General features: G+C 52.3%; 1 protein-coding gene across 3 annotated transcripts in view; it reads right to left on the bottom strand.

The window, feature by feature from the left end:
* Positions 1-3,673: 3,673 nt before the first annotated feature.
* Positions 3,674-21,732, bottom strand: part of Olfm2 (olfactomedin 2) — a 60,464-nt gene continuing 42,405 nt past the window's right edge. For 2 of the 3 annotated variants that reach the window (XM_046437766.2, XM_046437765.2), the window contains exons 2-6: positions 8,522-8,671; positions 6,741-6,887; positions 6,320-6,539; positions 5,879-5,985; positions 3,674-4,800 (exon numbers count right to left, since the gene is read on the bottom strand). In XM_046437766.2, the coding sequence (XP_046293722.1) occupies positions 4,123-4,800; positions 5,879-5,985; positions 6,320-6,539; positions 6,741-6,887; positions 8,522-8,671 (1,302 nt within the window). In that variant the 3' untranslated portion in view covers positions 3,674-4,122. The remainder of the gene's footprint in view (positions 4,801-5,878; positions 5,986-6,319; positions 6,540-6,740; positions 6,888-8,521; positions 8,672-21,732) is intronic. The other variant, XM_058576627.1, reaches the window with a different exon arrangement.

Below are 21,732 nucleotides of genomic sequence, written 5' to 3'. Positions count from 1 at the left end.
GTTGTGCAGAGAGGGGATCATTGTCCATCGTCCCAAGTTGTTCACACTGTTCTTCGTGCCCTGGAACCTCCCTTTTTCTGTACCGGGGTGGTCCTGTGGGCGTTCTCCCCAGTTACAGGACTACCAGGGCCGTGGGGCACCTTCCAGCCCCAGTCCATGCAGGGTGTGCCACGCCCTCCCCAGGGCCTGTCCCAGGATGCAGGGGCCCCACCTCACTCACCTGAGGGCCTCCATTCAGCCGGTTGGGAATGGAGCCAGTGGACCTGCCAGTGTTCCTGGGGGAGCCAGGCTGAGGCCCCTCGGTGCTGGGTGCACTTCACCCGTTCCCCACCCTCATACACACAAGCCACTGTCAGATTAGAACAAACCACACCCTGCATCCTGATGCCTGTATCCCTGTCACCTGGAGCACTTCCAACAGTTTGTTCCTGGGTCCAGCCGCCAGACCCAGAACCCTCTGCAGCTGCTGTTACCATGGTAACATAAGCCCCCTGGAAGTGGGCTAATACCAGGTGCCGCTGTCAGCAGGGATCCTGGCAGAAGGGGCTGAGCAGAGGAACAGAGTGGGGAGCAGAGTGCGGCTTCCACTGGCTGTTGTGCCTGGGGCAGGGGGAGGTGGACCCTCTTCCTCCACCTCTGGGTAGGGCCCCTGCCAGGGTGGATAGCTGCGAATGTGGCCTGCCTGTCCACTTTCACCTCCGCAGCTGCCTCTGCAATGGCCTGGGACAGGGGTTATTGAGAGTCATTTATATGTAGGAGTGGTTCTGCCCACCCACGGCCCCCTCATTTGGTGGGACCAGCCTGGATTGTGAGGGTGGCCAAGCTGGCAAAGCTTGGGAACCTGCAAAATAAGGCTGAATCCCAAGGGAGCCCCCACCCCCAACTCCAGGGCTGAGACTCATAAACAATCACCTGAGCCTGCTCCCATCTGGCTGGTTTCTGGAGCAATCGCTCTCCCCACCAGCCGCCTGCTGGAGCGTTTGTCATTAGGAAGGTTTAATGAGTTTCTTCCCAGCTCTGCTGGGCTGAGGAGAGCCGGCTTGGTTGGCTACACCTCCTTGCAGAATGTTCCATCATGGGGGCTGTGAGGCAGGCAGGCAGTAGCCCTGCTGTCTGCAGCAACAGTTGGGTGGGGTTGGGGAGGCGATTGCACTGCTCCTGGTCCAGGGGAGCCCCTGGGGATGATTGGAAGTGAGGGGTTGGGGAGCAGGTTTTGCTGAGTGCTGCTCCAAGGGAAGAATAGCCCTGTGTTCTGATTTGTGACACAAGAGCCCAGGGAAGGATCTCCCTCAGGCTCCTGCTGAGTCTGAAATGCTGCCAAGGAGGGGCATACCGTTATCCTGTGTGAGGCCAGAAATAGTGTTTATGGCACTGTCACTTTGGACATCCACAAAGTGTGTGTGTGCGTGTGTGTCCTGTGCCATGCTGAGAGACCCTGGACCTCATCCTTACCCTTCCCTGTCTATCCATGCAGTGGCCAAACTCAAAGAACATTGCTATTAGACAAATCTGCCCCCGGAGCCCACTCACTGTCTGAGTGATTCATTATTAAGTAGCTGTGCTTCCCTCACCTGCTCCACATTCTCACCCACCCCTCTTGCCCAGAATTGGAGCTGTAAATCCCAAGCCTTTAGGATGGTGACAGTGTAGTCTCCTCTGATTTTTTTTTTCCTTCCCAGTGTTGGAGATGAGCACTCTCGGCAAGAGCTCAGCCACTGAAAGCCCCACCCCCTCCCAGGCCAGGCCCTGACCCAGAGAGCTGGTTCCACTCTGCCATGTGCATCAGTCCTGGCCTCTGGCTACTGGGCAGGGCTAGAGGTGGTCACCTCAGGGCAAACAGGGTTATTACAACTTCCTGGATGTAGCCAGGTCCCTGTCTATAATGACCGGGACATTACAGAATTAACATTACCTAAGACAGGTAGACACAGACGGTTCTGGCCTCAGGTTCTGGCCTCGAGGGGCGGTGTTCTTCCCTTGCTCACCCTTGGTTGGAACAAAACCCCAAACGTGAAAGTAGAAGGATTGCTGAGCCTGTGTGCGGGAAAGAGAGTGGCAGTTGTGTGCCAGGTGCCCGGGCTCTGGAGACTTGAGGTACAGATGTGACTGACGGGTCCCATCAGCTCTGTTCTTGGTGTGAGAAGTGGATCTCTGTGTCTCAGCATATTCTGGACAAAGGCTGAATCAGCATCCTCCAGTCATAACCCTACTCTGGAGGGTTCAGTATCAGATGGATAAACCATGTCCCCTCACCTTGGAAATCTGCCTCCAGATAAATGTAAGTGTGTGTGTGTGTGGGGGGGGGTGGTACAGGTGTTCCGAGCATCCCAGACCTGTGACGTTTTTGTTTGTTTTTTCAGTTGGTATGGATCAAAGTGCTGCTTCAGGTGTTAACCCAGGAACCCGTCCTTTTCTGATGTCACACTTGTTCATTTAAATGGAAATTAATTGTTCTTCTGGAGAATTTCTTTAAAAATTGGTTTTAAATGAGTGCATTAGGCAGCCCCATTTATTATTCATGGGGTTCATTCCCAATATGGCCCCCGTGTCCAAGTTCCCGGAGATGCCAGCGCAAAGCGGAGATGATTTAATCAGGAAGGCCATTAATTAGAGATGGGGACATAAGCCTTTGGGAGGAGCGCCACCACCTTCCTGTGGCCACAGAGGAGTGGGTTCTGGGCCAGTGGGGCCCTTTGCAAAATTTTTCTGCTCTGGGTTCACATGGGGTCGACCACCTGAGGGGCTAACGTGGAGGGTGGGGGCAGCCCTGAACCATCCTCTCACCTCCATTCCCGAAAAAAACAGCCCTAGGGATGACTCTCCCACCCCTCTTGCAGTCCTACCCGCTTTCCCCTCAACTTTTGACACCTCCCTGGTCCCCAGCTTCATCCCTTCAGCCTGCCTCACATAGCTCACCAGACGAGGTATTGAAAAGCACTCGGTTTTGTTCTCCCCCTTCTGTGACACCACCAGCCCCTCAGCCCTACCTTTAGCTAGGTTTCTAAGGCTCCAGAGCATCTGGCCTCTTACTTTGCCAGCCTCTTCCTGACCCTGCACCTCTTTCCTCCTCTGATTCCTCCTGTCTGCCTGGCCACGAGTCTGGTCCCCATGTTAGGAAGCACCCTGGCCCAGCCCCTTCCTGCACATAGGCTCCAGGCATGGAATGTGCTGGGTTCCACTGACGGCCAGACCACCAGAGCAAGCCCACCTGGGGTGACTTGTTTAGAAACGATTTTTCAAATTACAAAGCTGAAAGAGAAGAAAGGGGATAAATTTGGCAGGGCCCTAACCTCTCATACCCAGATTCTTAAAAGTAGCCAAATTGTTTAAAACCCATTAAAACATTGCCAGACAGCTCAGCGAAGCACTGGATGGATCAATGAGTGAAAAGCCAGCGACAGGGAATATTTGTTTGAGGCCAATTTCCATCCTTGTTAGAGGATTCTCAGTTGTTTTGATCAAATTGCTTTTAAACGAATTGCTTTTGACTGAAACACCTTGGATCAGATCTCCTCATTCGTCTCCCCAAAGGGCTCACCCTGGCGAAGGGGGGCTCCAGGCTGGACTTGCTTGCCCCTGGTTGAATGGGACAGGGGCTCAGTGGGGATGGGGCTGCAAGCTCAGGCTTCACCTCCAACTCGGCCACCAATGGACACACAGAGCAACCGAAGCGTCAAATGTCAAAGGTCCCGTTTATTCCAGCAACCCAGAAAGAAAAAAAGTGTAAATAAAAAAAAGATCCATGCACTCAACTCCAGGGGCTGGGGGTTGGGAGTGAGGATGAAGAGCGGGGGCGGGGGGGGGCAAAGAGCAGGAGGGGAGGGGGAGAAAGAGAGACAGAGACAGAAAGAGAACTGGGGGGTCAGATCAATGAAAAGAAAGAGACGGAGGGACATCAATAAAAGGCAGAAAGACCAAGAAGTGGAGTATCAAAAGCAGAGATCAATAAAGGAGAAGAGAAAATGGAGAAGAGGCATTGATAGGAATTCAGGGCAGAGAATGAAAGCTGGGTGTGCAGAAAGGTGGGGAGAGGGCACCACAGAGACAGAAACTTGAAGGGACACAGGCAGAGTGGGAAGGGCCCCAGCAGCCCACGTGGGGCAACCTGAGCCGCGGAGGCACCTAGGGATCCCCAGCGGTGCTGATGACATGGAAGAGAGTGACATTGTAGAGCACCTGGTGGCCATTGTTCCAGGTGTACAGGGCCCGCTCCCGGGGGTTGTAATCCAGCATGGAGATGTGGGAGTACTGGTTGTGGAAGGGGACGTCCGTGTACTCATAACTGGACGTGTTGGTGAAGTAGGCAAAGTAGACCTTGGCCCCGGCCAGGTGGGAGTTGGTCACATAGAGCACGCCACAGATCATGAAGGCCTCCCCAGCACTGCGCTTGGGGTAGCCAGTGTCCCAGGACCGCATGACCTCCAGGGTGTGCGGGTCCAGCCGGCTGACCACAATGTTGCCCGCGTTCTGGTTGGTGGTGTACACGGCCCAGAGCCCACTCTCGTCCACCATGAAGTCCATGTCGGAGAAGCCACCCCAGGAGTAGGGGAAGGTGTTGTTGTAGCCAGCCCCAGGGAGACTCCTCTGCACCAGCACGGAGCGCGAGCGGAAGTGGTACTTGACCACCACGTTACTCTGGTACTTGTTATAGAACAGGGAGCCATTGTACACCACGTGGCCCGTGCCCGCCCATGGCTGGGGCAGCAGGTGCTGGATAAAGTTCTGGCCTTTGATGAAATCGCCCAGAGTGCGGAACTCCAGCACCCGCCGGCCCTTGTAATAGCCGTCCATGTACCAGACCTATGAGAGTAGCCTCTGGTCACTGGAGGGACCAGCGTCAATGACCCAAGGGTCCCAGCAACCATTCAGGACTCAACGATGGTCATCAAAGACCAATGCCACCTACATGGTCATTACTTGGTCATGGGCTTTCTACTGACCACTCACGACCCAGTGACTATGAGTAACAGACACTAGGTGGGTGGTGCTTGATCCCAAAGGATTAGGGAAATTGCACTCCCTGGGGACTTCCTAGCCTAGGAATTCACTGATCACTGGACACTGGTGGCTAGTGGTCACTGAAGGTCCCTTGAATTCTTTGCCCATAGGTAACCCCTGTAATAAGATAACTAGGCATGTTCTCCTCATCGCCAACATTGTCTTCATTGTCCTTGTTGTCATATTAATTAGTATTGTGCTAAGAATCTTAAGAACTTTAATTCTGAAATTATAATAATTTTGAAGATAAGGAAATCAGAGTCAGACATTAAGGATGCTGCCTAAGATTCCCTAGCTGAGAAATGGCAGGAGGGGAACGCGACCCAAGCCTGATTTCCAAGCCAACCAATTGGTTGAACCTCCATAATCCCTGGGAGACCAATGATCACAGGCTTATTACTACCTGTGGTCTATGATACTTAGTGGCCATTCAGTGACCTATATCAGTCACTAGGAAGGTCACTGTGCAGGATAGTCCCTGGGCAGTTTGTTCCTGGTTCTTGTGGGTCAAAGTGATGGGCAGTCATGACCAAGGAGGCCACTGGAAGTCCAAATGTCATTGAGCAGGAAAGGCATGGGTCACTGTAGCCATACAGTCTTATGCTACATATGACATTTTGGTCAATGACACATATACAATAGTGGCTCCATAACATTATATCACCTAGTAACATTGACGCCATCTTAGATTTACAGAGCTAGAGGGTCCTTGGTCACTTGCTTGTCACTAGACAGTCAAGGGAAGGTCTAAGGATGCTGAGGATCCCTTAGGACACTTTGGTTACAAGAGTCATTGGTGTGGAGTCCCTGGGTACCTGTGGGCAGTCACGGACCATGTCCCTCCCAGAAGCTGGTCCCTGGGTTGGGCACTGTCACTCACCCGGCTATCGGCACTGGGAGCCATCGTGTCAGTCATCCACGAGCCAAAGCGGGACCCCATAGCCCGGACAGTGATGGGGTTACTGACACCAGTCAACTTCCCGCAGCCTGGGGACAGGAACAGAGGGAATGAGGTAGGAATGGGAAGAGCCCAAGGGAGGAGGGCAAGGCTCAGACTGGGAAGGGCAAGGACCAGGGATGCGAGAAGGGGCAGAAATCTGGTCCCAGTGTAGAGCACGGTTGGGGGTGCAGGGTGGGAAGTCAAGGGTCAAGATCATTCAAGATCATTTCCAGTTTCTGGGCCCAGGTTTGGCCTTGGATAGAGAAATCAAATGTTGAGGTTTAGAAGTCAGAGGTTGAAAAGTGCCCAGATTCGGAGCACAGGTGGTATTGGGGTGGGGGACATGGAGGTCAGGGGTCAGGGTCAATGGTCAAGGCGTACCCAGTTTCTGGGCGCAGGCATGGAGCCGGGCCTCCAGAGCCATCACGCGCTGCTGAAGGTCCTCGTACCCGTAGGCGCCCATCTCCTCCTGGATGGCCGCCAGGCTGCCCGAGAGATTCCGCACCTCCTCGCGCAGGCGCACAATGGTCCGCGTGTCCGCTTTATACTGCTCCAGGACCGAGCTCAGGGGCAGTAGCTCTGTCATCCTGTCCTTCAGCTCCTGCCGCCAAGGTAGAACGGTCGCCAGTCCTCACCACAGACCCGTTGTCTTTGGTGTACCCTGGCCCTTGACGTTTGACCCATACTGGACCCAGAGCCCAGCCAGCCCTTGTTTCTTCCCAGACATGACCTTGCCCTTGGATCTACTGAGACCAATCGCAATCACTCCCTCCATATCTGGCCTGAGCCCAGAAGGACCCACCTGGAAGCTCTTGGCCGAGACGGACCCATCGGCTGCCCGGAGCCTCGCGTCCAGGCTGCGCATGAGGGTCTCCATGCTGCGGACGTACTGCAGATCGCGGAACGTCCGTAACTCAAGGACCTCCATGGACTGCGACACATTCTGGACCTAGGAGTGGGGACAATTCTGGAGGCCAAAATTCCTCCCACCGGGTAACCCAGAGACGTCACAGAAAAGACCTGGCAGGGCCAGAGGCCACACAAACACCCAACCAACCTTCTCCTGGCATCTTACTAGCAACCTCCCAATTGCATGTCCACTCCTTGCCCCCCTCATCCCCTGGCTCCCACCACCTCCCACCTGCTCCCTGTTCTCCTGCTTCTACCCTTACCCCCTGTCATAAGTTCACCCCATAGCGGCCAGAGAGAGCTTTCCAAAAAGAAATCAGGTGAACTTCCTCCCCTACAGATCCTGCGAAGGCTGGTCCTGCTCCCTTACCTGCTTCCCCTCCTGGATGATTCCATTCTAACCTCCCGTTGTCAGAGGCTCTAAGTTCCTCCCCACCTCAGGGCCTTTGCACATGCTGATCCCACCACTGTTCCCCTCATCTTCCCAAGACTGGCTCCTGCTCATCCCTCAGGTGTGAACTTCAGCATCACTTCCCAGCAGTCTCCCTGACCTTCTTGGCTTGCTCACACTCCCCTTGCCCAGGGATTTTCTTCCCAGCTATCTGGAACATTCTTATACATCTGCCTCCTCAGATGGGATCCTCAGAGGTAGAGTCAGTGTCTAGCTTGTCCTTGGCTAACTAAATCCCCAGTGACCAGTTCTGGCCCCAAAGTAGATGCTAAATAAAAAACTTTTGACTGGATGATTAAATTAAAATTCCCTTGCCTTGGCCTCTTCTGATTCAGCCTGAGGGTCCTCCAGCTCCCCCTCCACCTGGCTGAAGTGAACCCCACCTGCTTAAGGTGAGCCCCACCTGCCTAAATTCCACCTTCTTAAACTGAACCCCACGGCCAAACTGAACCCCACTGGCTAAGGTAAACTCAGACACCACTGGTCCCTTGGTGGAATGCAGACTGTCCTGTGTGACCGCTCACAGGGCCCCTGGAAGTTCTCAGAAACTCAGCAGCACACCAGCCCCCTGGGGGCCACAGACATTTTTACAGCCATTATCAACAATCAGAGGGCACCACATGGACGTCTCAAACAGGTGGGGAAGGCAGACCGGTGTCGGGGTAGAAAGAGCAACAGGTGGAGGACACCCTGGTGCCGACACTGCTCTCTGCCAAGCCTCAGCTTCCTCTACCGAAGGAGCATTGGGAGAGCCCTGGTCCCTTCTATCACTGGCATCAAGTGACCAATGGGCAGTTCAGGTGGGTAATGGCCATCAGTCTCCAAAGGGCACTGAAATACCTCGGGGATGGATTGATGGGACCTCTTTACATCAACCACGATCAGAGGGAGAAGAAGTCTTTACAGGAGATTTCTTCTAGGAGTGGGGGGAGGTCTCCGAGAGGCCCAGAACGCCATCAGCAGGTGCACTAAAGGCTGTACGGAGCGTGCGCAGTGGGGCCTGGGCTCGCGGACAAGACTCAGGTCCTGCCCCTGGGATTTTCCTCTCCCTGACTACAGGCTCTTGGCTTCTCTCCCCAGGAAGCGGTAGCAGATGTTGCATTAAAATATCCATCGGGACTAGGGATGTGGCTTGGTGGTAAAGCATTTGCCTAGCGTGTGTGAGGTCCTGGATTCGGTCCCTAGCCCCACCGTCTTCCCCAGTGGCACCTGGAGTTTCCTACCTTCTCCATCAGCTGCCGCAGCTCCCGGCTCCGGCCATCACGGGAGCAGGTGCTCTGAGCCGGGATCACAGCTGTGCAGATGCATTTGCCGTCAGGGGCCTGGGCCGAGGTGTACAGTTGCCAGCCCTCTTCTGGACTCTGGAAGAGAGTCTACCAGAGGTTGAGGTCAGAGCTGGAGCCCAATGGGGGACCCCCCTCGATCTTGCTGGGAGAGAAAGAGGGGCCCCTGGAAATGACAGATGCCCTTTGCTGGATGCCTGGAATGGGAGGGACCATGTATTGAGTGTGGGCTGTAGTGTGACCGCAGTCATTCCTCAAGGAGCCCCACTTATAGATGACAAGACCCACGTAGGGCAGGATTAAGGAACAAAGCAAGGAATTGTGGAATTTGAGCTCCTCCCCAAGCCGGGAACGCATTCCCTCACACACACGCCACCTCCATAACCTCCATTAGAACATAGACCTGCTAGGTGTGGGCCTCCCTCTCTGCTCCTCCAGCCCTTGGTGACGCGTGGGCTCCAGACACATGAACCTTGCTGTCCCACCCTACCGCACCTGGAGAAATCCAGGCAAAATAATAGCCAAAGTGAGATAAAATGCTCACAGAGACATTTCAGGTTCTTGGATGAAAGACATCACCTTCAGCTGTCTCTTAAATGAAGGATCCGTTTATGTTGGAGATCAATTATGACTGTTTTCCAAACCATGCTCCTTGGAACACTGGCAATCTTACCAGGTGCGCCGGGAAAGGGCGCTCTGAGGTTAATGTCATGCATTGCCGGGCGAAATAAGTTTTTATTGTAAGGTTTATCAGAACCTTGGCCATGCTAAGGTCCATCAGGGAACTCAAGCCAAAATTTCCAAACTTACTAGGAAATATCTAGTAAGAGCTTCTTCTGTGCCAGGCACAGGGTCTGGGAAAGGAGCAAGGAGGAGAGGGGAGGAGGGAGCACCCATCATTGCCCACAGAGCCAGCAGCGAGGACAGACGGCAGACGTGGAATCCTAATGATGCTTCTAGAACCCGTGTGATGCTTTGAAGAGAATGTTTTGAAGAAATGAGTAGCAAGGAGTAGCAAGGGGTCTTTCTTCCTCAGGGTTGGGGTCTTAGAGGAAGCGTCCCCAGGAACAAACATTTGAAATGAATTTCAGGATTGAGGAAACTAGAAGAAGCGGAGAGAGAAAGGGACATTTTGGACACCCCCAAATCCTGAATAATATCTGAAGGGGCCCAAGGAACGCTGTTAAAAGGCAGTGAGTACAGTCTCTGCTTGGTATCTCTGAAGACTTGTTCCGGGATGCCTTGTAGACACCAGCATCTGCAGGGACTCACGTGCCCATAGAAACCGGTGGAGTACTTGCATAGAACAGAACCTAGAACATCGCCCTGTGGACTTCCAGTCACCTCCAGATGCCTTATAACACCGAATATAACGCAAAGGCTATGTACATAGTTGTTATATGGTATTGTCTAGGGAACAATGGCAAGAAAAATGTCTATGCATGCTCAGGACATAAATAATATATTTTAAAATATTTTTAGTTGTAGATGGACACAGTACCTTTATTTTGTTTATTTAGTTTTTTTATGTGGTGCTGGAGCTTGAACCCAGGGCCTCATGCACGCTGGGCAAGTGCTCTACCACTGAGCCACAACCCCAGTCCCCATAAATAATTTTTAAAAAATATTTTCAGCCCGTGTTTGGTCAATTCAGTGGACCCACAAGGTGCAGCAGACACCAAGGGTCAGCTGAACTCACTGGATGGAGCCGAGACCCCCAGTCAGGTCCCCGGAACATCCTCAGACATAGTGGATTTGGTCCCAAGCAGATCCCTTTCTTTTTAATAGGGTACAGTGATCTCATTTGTTCAACAAATCATCAGCATGTTCCTACTGTGACATCTCTACCTCAGATGCCGAAGACACACGCAGCAGTGAACAAAACACGTGCGCTCGTGTGCACACACACACACACACAGGAGCTGATCTGGGTGCTTTTATTAAAGGGGGGATGGACATAAATAAGTAAACATCAACTATTTTTAAATGATGAGTATCAGAGAGAGGAGGGATCCAAGGATGATGGATAGGGAGACGCAGGGGAGGCCCCAGGTTGCGAAGTTGGGTGTCCTTGGAGTTAAGACCTGAAGGAGGAGAGAGAGGAGCACAGGGCTGTGTAGGGAGGGGTGTTCCAGGCAGGGGGGAGAGTAAGGAGGAAGGCCTGAGGCAGGACCTGAGGCAGGACCCTGAGTGAGCAAGGGGGTCCTCGGGGTCGTCCAGGAGAGGAGGGCTGGGGACAGCGCAGCCCCACAGCCTGCAGCAAGGATTTTGGCTTCTCTGGATGATGCGGGAGCCATGGAGGGTTCTGAGTCAAGGAGGGGTGCGCCCTGACTTGGGTGCTCACAGTGACCTCCAGCTGTTGCTGGGGTCGGGGGATACAAAGGAGGGAGGCTCAGCAGAGGTGACTGCATGTGTCCAGGCAAGTGATGATGAGTAGTGGCCATAGAGATGGCAAATAGAAAATTCCAGTCCTCTCTGGAATGCATTCTTATGAGCGCGAGAGAATTCTGATAAAACTGCAAATGTTTTACAGAGAAACAAAGCGCCACAAAAATGGATCATTTCCACCGCGTTCTGATCCCCCAGCTGAGGCCATCCCACGAGCTAGATAAGCCCGCCTGGGAGTCAGGAATAATCGCCGAGACTCCACCATTGCCCCACCTTGTCCTCCCCCGCTCAATAAAGTCTTTTTTTAAAAAGCTTATTGGAATGTGAGCTAATGATATAATTGTACAGATGAGCTTGACTCCTCCACTAATTTATAAGGAAAACAAGCCATTCATAAACACCATCCAAAACGATTGTAATGAGTCATTATTTGTATCTTACATATACTCTGCTGAAATTAGGAGAACCCCTTCTTTTTTGCTGGGGTACTAGGGATTGAACTCAGGGGTACTCGGCCACTGAGCCCCATCCCCAGCCCTATTTTGTATTTGATTTAGAGACAGGGGCTCACTGAGTTGCTTAGGCCTCACTTTTGCGGAGGCTGGCTTTGAACTAGTGATCCTCTTGCCTCAGCCTCCCAAGCCTCTGGGATTACAGATGTGTGCCAACATGCCCGGCTGGGAACCCCTCCTTTAGGTGACCACATGCCCTCCATTGGGGTAACTCTTCTTCCCAGCCTTCTTTGCGCCAGGTCTGAGCTGGGTGGAGTCTACACTGGCTCAGTGTGGAAGTGCCCAGGTTTCCCCACCGCCAAGGGCCTCCTTTGGTGGTCAGGGTGCATTCAGCCTTTGCACTGGACAGACAGGCAGGGCCTCCCCCCAGCATTGTCAACAATGACTCAAAGGTGCTAGTGATAATTCAATCCTCTTGCCTCTTCCTTGGGAGAACTTTGAGGTCCTACAGAGTCTCCCAGGAGAGCCACAGGCACTGTGCTCCAGTGGCCCAGGGTGCGACCTGCTCATTAACTGGCTCTGCGTGAATCTCCCTCATCTCCTCCCTCCCTTCCCTGCGTCCCCACTGGTTCCTCCCGGGATCTCCGCCTAGGCAAACACAGTCATCCCTTGGGATCCGCGAGGGATGGTTCCAGGACCCCCGCAGATACCAACAGCTGAGGATTCTCAAGTCCCTCATTTTAAAGGTCACAGTATTTACACAGAAGCTCTGCACATCCTCCTGTAAACTTTAAATCCTCTCTAGATGACTTATAATACCTAATACAACATAAATGCTTTGAAATAGTTGTTACACGGTACTGTTTAGGGGACAATAAGAAGGAAAAGTTTGTGCACGTCCGGTACATAGCAGTTCCTCTCCAATATTTTCAATCTGCGGATGGTTGAATTGGCGGAGGGAGAACCCAGGGATAGAGAGGGCTGACTGCGTCTGTACCCAGTCCTCCCCTGCGAAGCCCAAGACAAGAAGGATGACCCCAGCAAGGCTTTCCCTTTGTTCTAGAAGAATGCAGCATTAGTTTCATCTCTTTTCAAGACAAATCCAGTTCTTTAAAGACAACACAAAGCAAAACAATGAACAGGAGCCCAAGCATCCCTGCACATCCTCCCCTGGCTCCAATCCCCAAGCAATTAAGTCAGAACCCCCCCAAAGATTCTCATTTGTGCAGAAACAAAGCAGCCCAGCTCAACATAATTAACATCTCCTTCCTACATTTCCTAACATGTCCTTTGAAGCAAACAAGGCATTTTCTCTCAACATATGAAATATTGAATTGTAAAAGAGAAGCGAGATTTAAGTGGCACGAAGAGAAGGCCTCCGTGGCTTTCCTAAAATAATTGTCTGCGTTGGACACACTTCGCAGGAGTGTTCTCTGCAGCAGTATAATTAAATGCCTGGGGTTTGGCTGCCAAGTCTCAGCATGCTAAGATCCCCAGTTTTACCCGGCAGGTTTAAGTTCAAATATGCAGTCGAGTTCATGTCGCTAGGAGCCATGGGAATGTCCTGGAGGGCTCAGTGTTTGAAAGTCCAAATGCCATTTCTCCTAGACTGGGTCTAGCTTAGAACCAAAGTCATGAACTCCTAGAGGTCACAGCCGGAGGGATAAAGTGGTCTATCCTGGGGGAGATGCTCACGATGGCGGGTGTGAGAATCCGTGAGTTCTCTGGGTACAGAAATCTCCAGTGGGGTGGCCGCCTCACCTCGGATTGGCAAATGCTCAGGAGAAGCCAGCTGCTCTCTTGCCGAGCTCTGATTCCAGCCTAATATTCCTGCTAATGGGCTCTGAGAGGGTACGCTATGCACTCAAGTAGCAATTCCTCAAATCGTCTCTTCTGGCTGGGATTTTTCAAATACTTCACTGAGGCTGCCGCCCCAATTAAGCACCAGGCTCCGTCACTGGTCCAGAGTGAACTGAGCAGGAGACACACAGGGAAGTTTTCCTCAAGGCTGGCTGGGCCGGGGATCATCATCTCTGCAGCTCTGCTGTCTGTATCTGAGCTCCAAAACCTTCCCCGGTGGACTGGGGTGTGGCTCAGCGGGAGTGTGCTCGCCCCTCCTGCATGAGGCCCCAGGTTCAATTCCCAGCACTAAAAAAAAAATTTTAAGTGTTTGCCAGGGTGAAGGGATTACTCCAGCATCCCGGGGACAGACCCTCACTGAGCATTGGCTGCTAGGGATTAGCCAACAGGAAGAGAGCAAGGCTTTAATAAAATGAAGATATCATGGTGTTTGAGACTAGATAATTTAATCAGGAAGCAGATGTGGCTTGGGGCTTATATATTTATTTGTATCCTGCCTTGTTCCAGAAAAGCATCTAAGTGGGTTACAAGGATCTGTAAAATACCACACGATAGCTCCAATTAAGTGCGAGAGAGCAGGGATTAGGCACTCCTGGAAGGCCGTTCGCCAACCCACAGCTCAGGCTTTGAGATGTCTGTACTTGCCTTTTATTCAGCCAATCCAAGGCCAGGAATCCAGCCCATGGAAATCACAGGGGCACATACTGGACCGCTCTGAGGATGCTAACTAAAGTGCTTCTTTGGATCTGGAGGACTAGAATTGTTTCCTCCAATTACCTGACAACAGGAGGAAGGATTTAAAATTTTAAGATGCATCCACAGGATGGAATATTATGCAGTCCTTAAAAATTGGGATTCACAGGAATTTTTATCATCATCTCTATCTCCTTTCCCAAATCTTCAAAGTGAACATGTATCTTGGAAGGGGGTGGAGCCCAGGGCCTGCAGGGTGCGGACCCTGCCACTGAGCTACACCGCCAACCCATGGTTCTTGTTAGGATTCTTTTAAAGCCCGTTTGTTTTTTTTTTTAATTTTTTTCCAGGGGAGTAAGGGGAGGAAAACAAAAGTAGGGACATAAGACAGAGCCAGAAATGAGACTAAGAAAAACTCATCCCTGAAGAACCCAACCCATCAGCATATGGTCGGGCCATAAATTTGGCTCCAAGCTCCTTAGCAGCCAACTCGAAAAGAGAACGCTGGTCATTTCTGCGGTTCCCAGTGTCCTGAAACAAAAGTACACCAGATGCTCAGGAGAAGGCTCAACTATTTTTGGTACTGAGAACAGGCAGGGATTTCTCCCACGGTCCTCCCAAAAAGGATTCTGTGTGATGTCACCCGTAATCTTTCCAGACAACATCCTTACGATAGAAACCATTGTTTCCCCTAGATGTTTATTACTCCTACTTGAATGATGGAAGATAGCCAGGGTCCTTGGGTCGTGGCTTGACCATTCCTGGGCTCTGTAATGTGGATAAGCTCCTCCCACTAGACCCCGCCTCTTAAAGGTCCACGCTCTCCTCTCTGTGCCTCAGTTCCCTCATCTGTGAAATGGACGTGTTAGTTATCCCTACCTCACAAGGCTGCTGGAGGATGCCATGAGTTAATAATACACAAACAATTAGAACAAACATCATCATATAGGAAGTGCTACATAAGTGTTTGTGACTAATATTATTATTTTTTTGCAGTGCTGGGGATCAAGCCCAGGGCCTGGTGCCTGGTAGGCAAGTGCTCTATCACTGAGCTCCACTCCTAGACCCTCTGCTATTTATTTATTTAGGTACCAGGGATGGAACTCAGGAGCACTTGACCACTGAGCCACATCCCCAGCCCTTTTTTAAATTTTTTTTATTTAGAGACAAGGTCTCACTGAGTTGCTTAGCTCCTTGCCTTTGCTGGGGCTGGCTTTGAACTCACGATCCTCCTGCCTCAGCCTCCAGAGCCGCTGGGATGACAGGCGTGTGCCACCGCGCCTGGCCACTGCTATTATGTTTATTGCTACCCTTGTAAGTCTCCAAAGGCTGATTTCAGTAACTTTATGGAATCAAGGTGGTGGGAGAGAGGACACACGGCTCCATCCCGACCCCGGGTGGTCCCGCCTATGTCCCGACCCAGAACACGTGCTGCAACCCGGCAGGGGGCGGGGGAGGGGGCGGGGGAGGGGGCCGGTCCATCTTGACAGGCATCTTGACCGCTTACCCGCCCCGCCCCCTCTTCCTAGTTGCGGTTCCTGCTTGGAATGGACGTCGCTTTTCTCCTCTCCGGCCTCTGCAGTCTGACCCCCTTCCACCGACCCTTGTGCCCCGTCTCATGGCCAAAATAACCCTTCTCCACCCCTGGGGCTCAAGCATCAAGGTTTCTGCCAAGTTCTCCGCTCTTCCTGCCATGGGTTACCATCTCTCGAGGCAGCCTGTGCCCACTTCCTAATGCCCCTGTTTCTTATTGTATTTGTTCACTTAACAAAATACCTGAGGCAGACGACTTTTGAAGAGAGATGTTTATTTAGCTTCCAGTTCTGAAGGGTCAAGGGCACGGTGACCGCATCAGCCCTGCTCTGGTGAGGGCCTCGAGGCAGATGGTATCCATCACAGCGCTGCGGGCAGGTGCAGGAGGAGGGAGAGAGCCTGAGGTCCCACAAGACCCCCGACGACCTAAGCTCCTCCCACTAGACCCCGCCTCTTAAAGGTCCACGCTCTCCAAACACCTCCCACACTGAAGGCCCAGCCCCCACACAGGAACCTTTGGGCGCTATCTAAGCCGTAGTCCTCGCTGTGAATCAGACGTTTCCTCCAGCGCCTTGTGTGAATGGACTGATTTGATCCTCACAAGGACATTGTGAAGCAGTTGCTGTCATTTTCCCTCTTTAAGGGTGAAGAAACTAGGGTAGAGAGAGGTCAAATTCATCAGTCTTGGGCCAGGATTCAGGCCCAGGTCTGACTTCACAGTCAGTCCCCGCACTTGCTGCACCTCCTCCCTCCAATTCTCCTGTAAGCCCGAGTCACAATGGCCACTAAGGCCTCATTAGTGTGACCCAGGCATGCCTCTGTCCCTGGACAGGAGATGGCATGAGGGCGGGGAGTTTTGTCTGCTTTGCAAATCATTAATCACTCAGTCCCCAAAGCCAGCAACCGCGGATGTTTGTTGAATGACTAGACATTGAGGGACGGGGGGGGGGGGGGGGGGGGGGGGGGGGACGGGGGGGGGACGGGGGGGCGGGGGGACAGAGAGCAAATATCTTCTCGGATCCACCATGAATTTCTCCTTCTGCCACCAAACTGGCCTCCGTCCCTCGCAGGGAAGAACCATCTGAGATGAGGCGGCAGACAGGCGCCAGGCAAGCTCAGCAGCGGCCCTGGCTGCTCCCTGCCTGCCAGGATGGCAGAGGGCCGTGATGAATGATCAGGGACATGCCTGTCTGCTGCGACTGAGCCGTGACGGGGCCATGTCCCTTTGGAGGGCTTGAGATAATAGCAGGCTGCCCTTGTCAAGCCTCAAGGTGTTGGGCAAATCCCCCCTGAGTGATAAGCTTGACAGGCCTTAAAGAAGATATCAGCTCTCCTGCGCCAGGCTGGAGGCCGCGAGTCACGGCCTCCCTGGGCCTGAGCTGCCGGGGCTTTGCCTGCGAGAACCCGGTGGCAGGGGACCTGTGTGGGCATGAATTCATTAATTCATGCATTCATCTATTTACACACACACACACACACACACACACACACACGCCCAGCCATTTGTTCCTTCATTCACTTATCCTAATTAACCCATCTTGAGAGGCCTCCAGGGCAGCAGCACAAGACAACCGCTAACCCTCTGCGAAGGCCAATCTTTTTTATAATTTTTTTTTTTTTTAGTTGGGGACAGACAGATGCCTTTATTTTACTGAATTCTTTTTAGGTGGTGCTGAGGATGGAACCTAGGGCCTCCCACATGCTGGGCAAGCTTCCACCACGGAGCCACAGCCCCAGACCGTGATGGCTAATCTTGATTGTCCCCTTGGCTGGATCGAGAGCTGCCTAGGAAAACACTAAAAGCCCACTCTGGACGTGTCTGGGAAGGAGGGTCAGAGGCCATTGGCATTCGGGTCAGTGAACTGAGTGACCCGCCCTGAATGTGCGTGGCACCGTCCACTCAGCTGGCCCGGAGGGAACGGGGAGGAAGGAGCTGGCTGCGCTCCTCTTGAAATGGGGCCGTCTCCTTTCTGGGATGTCACAGTCAGTGAACACTGACTCCGGCCTCTGTGAATGTGGGCTCACACCTGTGCCTCTCCAGGGGCCTCCCAGGCCTTCAGCTCTGGACAGGGCTGCCTCAGTGGCCCCTCTTGTTCTGAGCTCCTTGGACAGAGCAGCGGGTTCCTCTGGCCCTCCAGCCTGCGGCGGCCACCGTGGGTCCAGCCAGCCTCGGCTCTGTGAGTGGATCTAGTGAAGCCCCTTTCATAACTATATGTGCATCGTGTCGGTTCTGTCCCCTAGAGAACCTGGACACGGGCTGGGCTGGGGCTCAGGGGCAGAGCGCTCACCTAGCCTGGGTGAGGAACTGGATTCGATTCTCAGCACCACATACAAATAAATGAAATAAAGGTCCATCAGCAACTAAAAAATATATTTAAAAAAAAAAAAAGAACTTGGACAATACACCCTCCAAGCCACCCAAGCAGAAGACTCTAACATGCTCCCCGGCCACCAGCCCTAGTTGAGGCCACTCCTTATATTCAAAGATGCTTCAAGGCTGTGGCATCATATAAATGAAAAATAAAATAAATGAAATAGGTTTTCTGGGGAAAAATGGAAAGAGACACAACTCTGCGTTTGCCTGACTCTCCCGCCTGGAGTCCTCAGCACACACACGGTTGCCCTGTTCAAGAGTTTATAAAGGCAGGGCTGGGGCTGGTGTGGCCCAGTGGTAGAGCACTTGTCCAGTACGTACAAGACCCTGGGTTCTACCCCCAGCACCACAGAGAGGGGGCAGGGTGGAGAGAGAGTCAGAGAATTGACAAAGACAAGCCACCGGGTGTGCGTGTCGCCCAGTGTGTGTGGCCCGGTTTATAAGACAGCTTAAGAGATCTGCATTAGGACTGCAAATCCTGACACCATCAGTCATCAAACAAGCTTGCTTTGAGGAAGTACACAATCCACCTGCACCCCAGCAATCAAGTGCCCCTCTTTTGGGGAGACCCTTCTGGGAGGAAACAGACACACACCAGGGCCCCCAGGTCTCACGCGCCTCCTTTCAGTTCTTCAGCAAACCCTCACACTTTGCTTTTCCATGATATTAAGGACTGAACCAAGGATGCTCTACCACCAAGCGGCATCCCCAGTCCTTTTGATTTTATTTTGAGACAGAGTCTCATGAAATGCCCATTTTTTTTTTTTTGCAATCCTCCTGCTTCACCTTCTGGGCAGCTGGGATTACAGTGCCCGGCTCCCCCAAGCTCTTCATCACCCCAGGTCTTCTGAACGTGCTGTCCTCTGCCCTCCCCTCATCAAAGGGTTGAACAATGACGAGGACTTGTATGATGAACATATTGAGACAGACGTGTGGTGGATATGAAGGCAGAGGCCAGAGGTTTGCAGAAGGAGGGTGGGAGGTGGAAGGAACACAGGGGAAATGAGAATGACTCCATCTTTTGGGTCATGCATGCAAGGCAAGCGCCCCACCACTGAGCCCCCCCCAGCCCCAGAACTGCCTTCTGATGTGTCTCCCCCATCTCAGACCCCCCTGCGGCCCTCAGCGCTGCCAGTACAAAGCTCAGACGCTAGTCCTGCCCCGTGGCCTCCCCTCTCCTGTCCCCAGATGGCATATCCTGTCCATGCTGTACTGTCCAGGACACCTGCCTCTCCCCCATCATGGAGGAACCTGCTAGGGCCTCAGCAGGCAGGAGCTCCTAGACTTGGGCTGGGCCCTGCAGCAGCCTGGGTATGATGGGAAAGTGTCACCTGTGGGGCTGGAAGCTTGGTCCCTGGTCTGGTGCTGGTGGGAGGTGGTGGAACCTTTAAATGTGAGGCCTGGGGGAGGTACCAGGTCATTGAGGCCATCATGTCTCGTGGACTGAGTTAGTTCCCATGAGAATGGGTTGTTATAAAAATAGCAGCCTAACCCCTGGGCGGCTCAGACTTCCTGTCTCACCATGGTGACCCTCTTCTGCTGTCTTTCCACTCTGTGATGCCTCACCACGAGGCTCTCACCAGAGGCCAAGCCAACAGACTGACTCAATCTTGCACTTCCAGCCTCCAGACCTGTGAGCTCAATGAGCCTCTCTTCTTCATACATTATCCAGCCTCAGGTATTTTGTTACAGCAATAGGCAAAGGTCTAAAACAGCTCTCCCCTAAAATGCTGCTGCCCGCAACATATACAGAGTACTGTGACTGTGCGATGTGAAAATCTCCTTTAGCATCACAACAGTGGTGGCAACAACAACAACAGTAAATATCAGCTACCATTTATTGCACACATTCCCTGAGCTATGTCCTGTTCTAAATGCTTTGCAGCCAATTTCTCACGAATCCTCATAAGAACTCGACAAGATTGAGCCATGATGAATGTTCAAGTCCTGGATCTGCTCCTTCCTCTTTGTAGGTTCCCAAGAAGATCACTTTACTTCTGTCAGTTATAAAATGGAAATAAAAAACTGTTTCCCTTCTAGCCACCTACATGCACACACATGCACACACATGCACACACACACTCAAGTAAGTGCAAGCTGCTTGACGGTGGAATTTTCTCCTGCTCTATCTGCTGCTATAGAAAAAAGGATCCAGCACAGGACATAGGAGGAGGGCTGCCCATCTACCACCTGCTCTTTCCTTTTCCCACCCCTGTCCTACAAGGCTGGAAACTACATTACCCACAGTCCCGTGCTCTCTGCCTTCCAGGAAGGATCAGCCAATGGGGGGCGCTCGTGGAGGGCGGAGGGTGGGACAAAGGAGAAGCCTGTGTATTTTCTGCTTCCTGTTCCTCCTGCGCTCTGACTGTGGCTGCGTCTCTGCTGGGGCTTCAAGTCCCACCTGAGTCCCAATGTTGGGCTCTGTGTATTTGACCTCTTCTTTCTTCCTAGGGGTACAGACGTTCTCCTTTGTTATTGCCATTCTGATTTTCTTTTCCATCCTTGGTTTAGTTTCTTATTTCCTCCACCGTCTGTATAACTAATTTCCTGAATTAAAACCCTTGAGAGGCCTGTAAGAGTTCAGTTTCTCTAGCACCTGAAGGGGGATAGTAGTTGCTCAATAAATATCTGTGAATTTATAGGCGGCTGTTAAAGAGTCCAACAGAACAGGCTGCTCGGGTCCAAATTTTGATCTGCTCCTTTCTGTGCGACCCTGAACAATAGGTTTAACCTCCCTGTGACTTTTTGAGAGGGGTGAGGACTGAACACAGGACCTCACGCATGCCAAGCACATGCTCTACTGCTGAGCGACCTTCCCAGCCCCTCTCTGTGGCTTCCTTAGCCTCCGATTCCTTATCCGTATCAGTCCATTTTCTGCTGCCATAAAAAACACCTCAGGCTGGGTTCTTCCTAAAGAAAAGAGAGGTATTTCTCTTGCAGTTCTTTTTTGTTTGGGGAAATGGTGGGTATTGGGAACGGAACTCAGGGCACTCAACCACAGAGCCACCTCCCCAGCCCTATTCTGTATTTTATTTAGAGACAGGGTCTCACTGAGTTGCTTAGTGCCTCTCTGTTGCTGAGGCTGGCTTTGAACTCAGGATCCTCCTGCCCCATGCCCCAGCATGGCCATGGGGAGGGCCTTCTGGCAGATGGCATCCCCATAGTGGGTGTGCATGTGAACTGTGAGATCCCCCGTGAGACGGGAGGCAAGAGGGCTCAGGGGCCGGGCTTGCTCTTCTTAGACAACTCAATCTCCCAGGAACCAACTGGGGTCCTGAGATACTGCCGTCAGTCTCTTCTGGAGGTGATGCCCCCAGAACCTAATTACCTCCTGCTAAGCTCCTCCTCTTAAAGGCTCCACCTCCTCAACTCTGGGGTCCAAGCATACAGCACAGGAACCCTGGGCAGACACTCTAGAACAGTGTTTAAATCACAGCCTCATCTCAAAGTCCAGATCCTGGGAGGTTAGGCCTCCCAGAGTGCTGTAAGGGTGACATGAATTAGTATACATCAGCGGGGACAGTGCCTGGCACACAGGATGCACCTGGTCTTTGGAGCTTTTGAACCGGCACAGTTCCTGAATTGTTGCAGATCCTCTGCTGATTTTTCCTTTCTTTCTTTTTTGGCTAATAAACTTTTTATTTCGAATAACTTTAGATGTACAAGAAAATTACACAAGGTGCCAGGAGCGCCCGCGTGCCCACCCCTTGTGGTGGCAATCTTACATAACCTCAGCACATCCCTCACAACCGAGACGGCAGCATTACTACTAACTAAATGCAGACTCCATTTGAATTTTCCCACTCATCTCCTTTTTCTGGTCTGGAATCCAATCCAGGATACCATGATGT

Source organism: Marmota monax, unplaced genomic scaffold, assembly GCF_021218885.2.
Source record: "Marmota monax isolate L192 unplaced genomic scaffold, Marmota_monax_Labrador192_F-V1.1 WCK01_AAM20220418_F8-fsc00021, whole genome shotgun sequence".
Classification (NCBI taxonomy): Eukaryota; Metazoa; Chordata; class Mammalia; order Rodentia; family Sciuridae; genus Marmota; species Marmota monax.
This window is presented reverse-complemented; position numbering and strand designations above follow the sequence as displayed.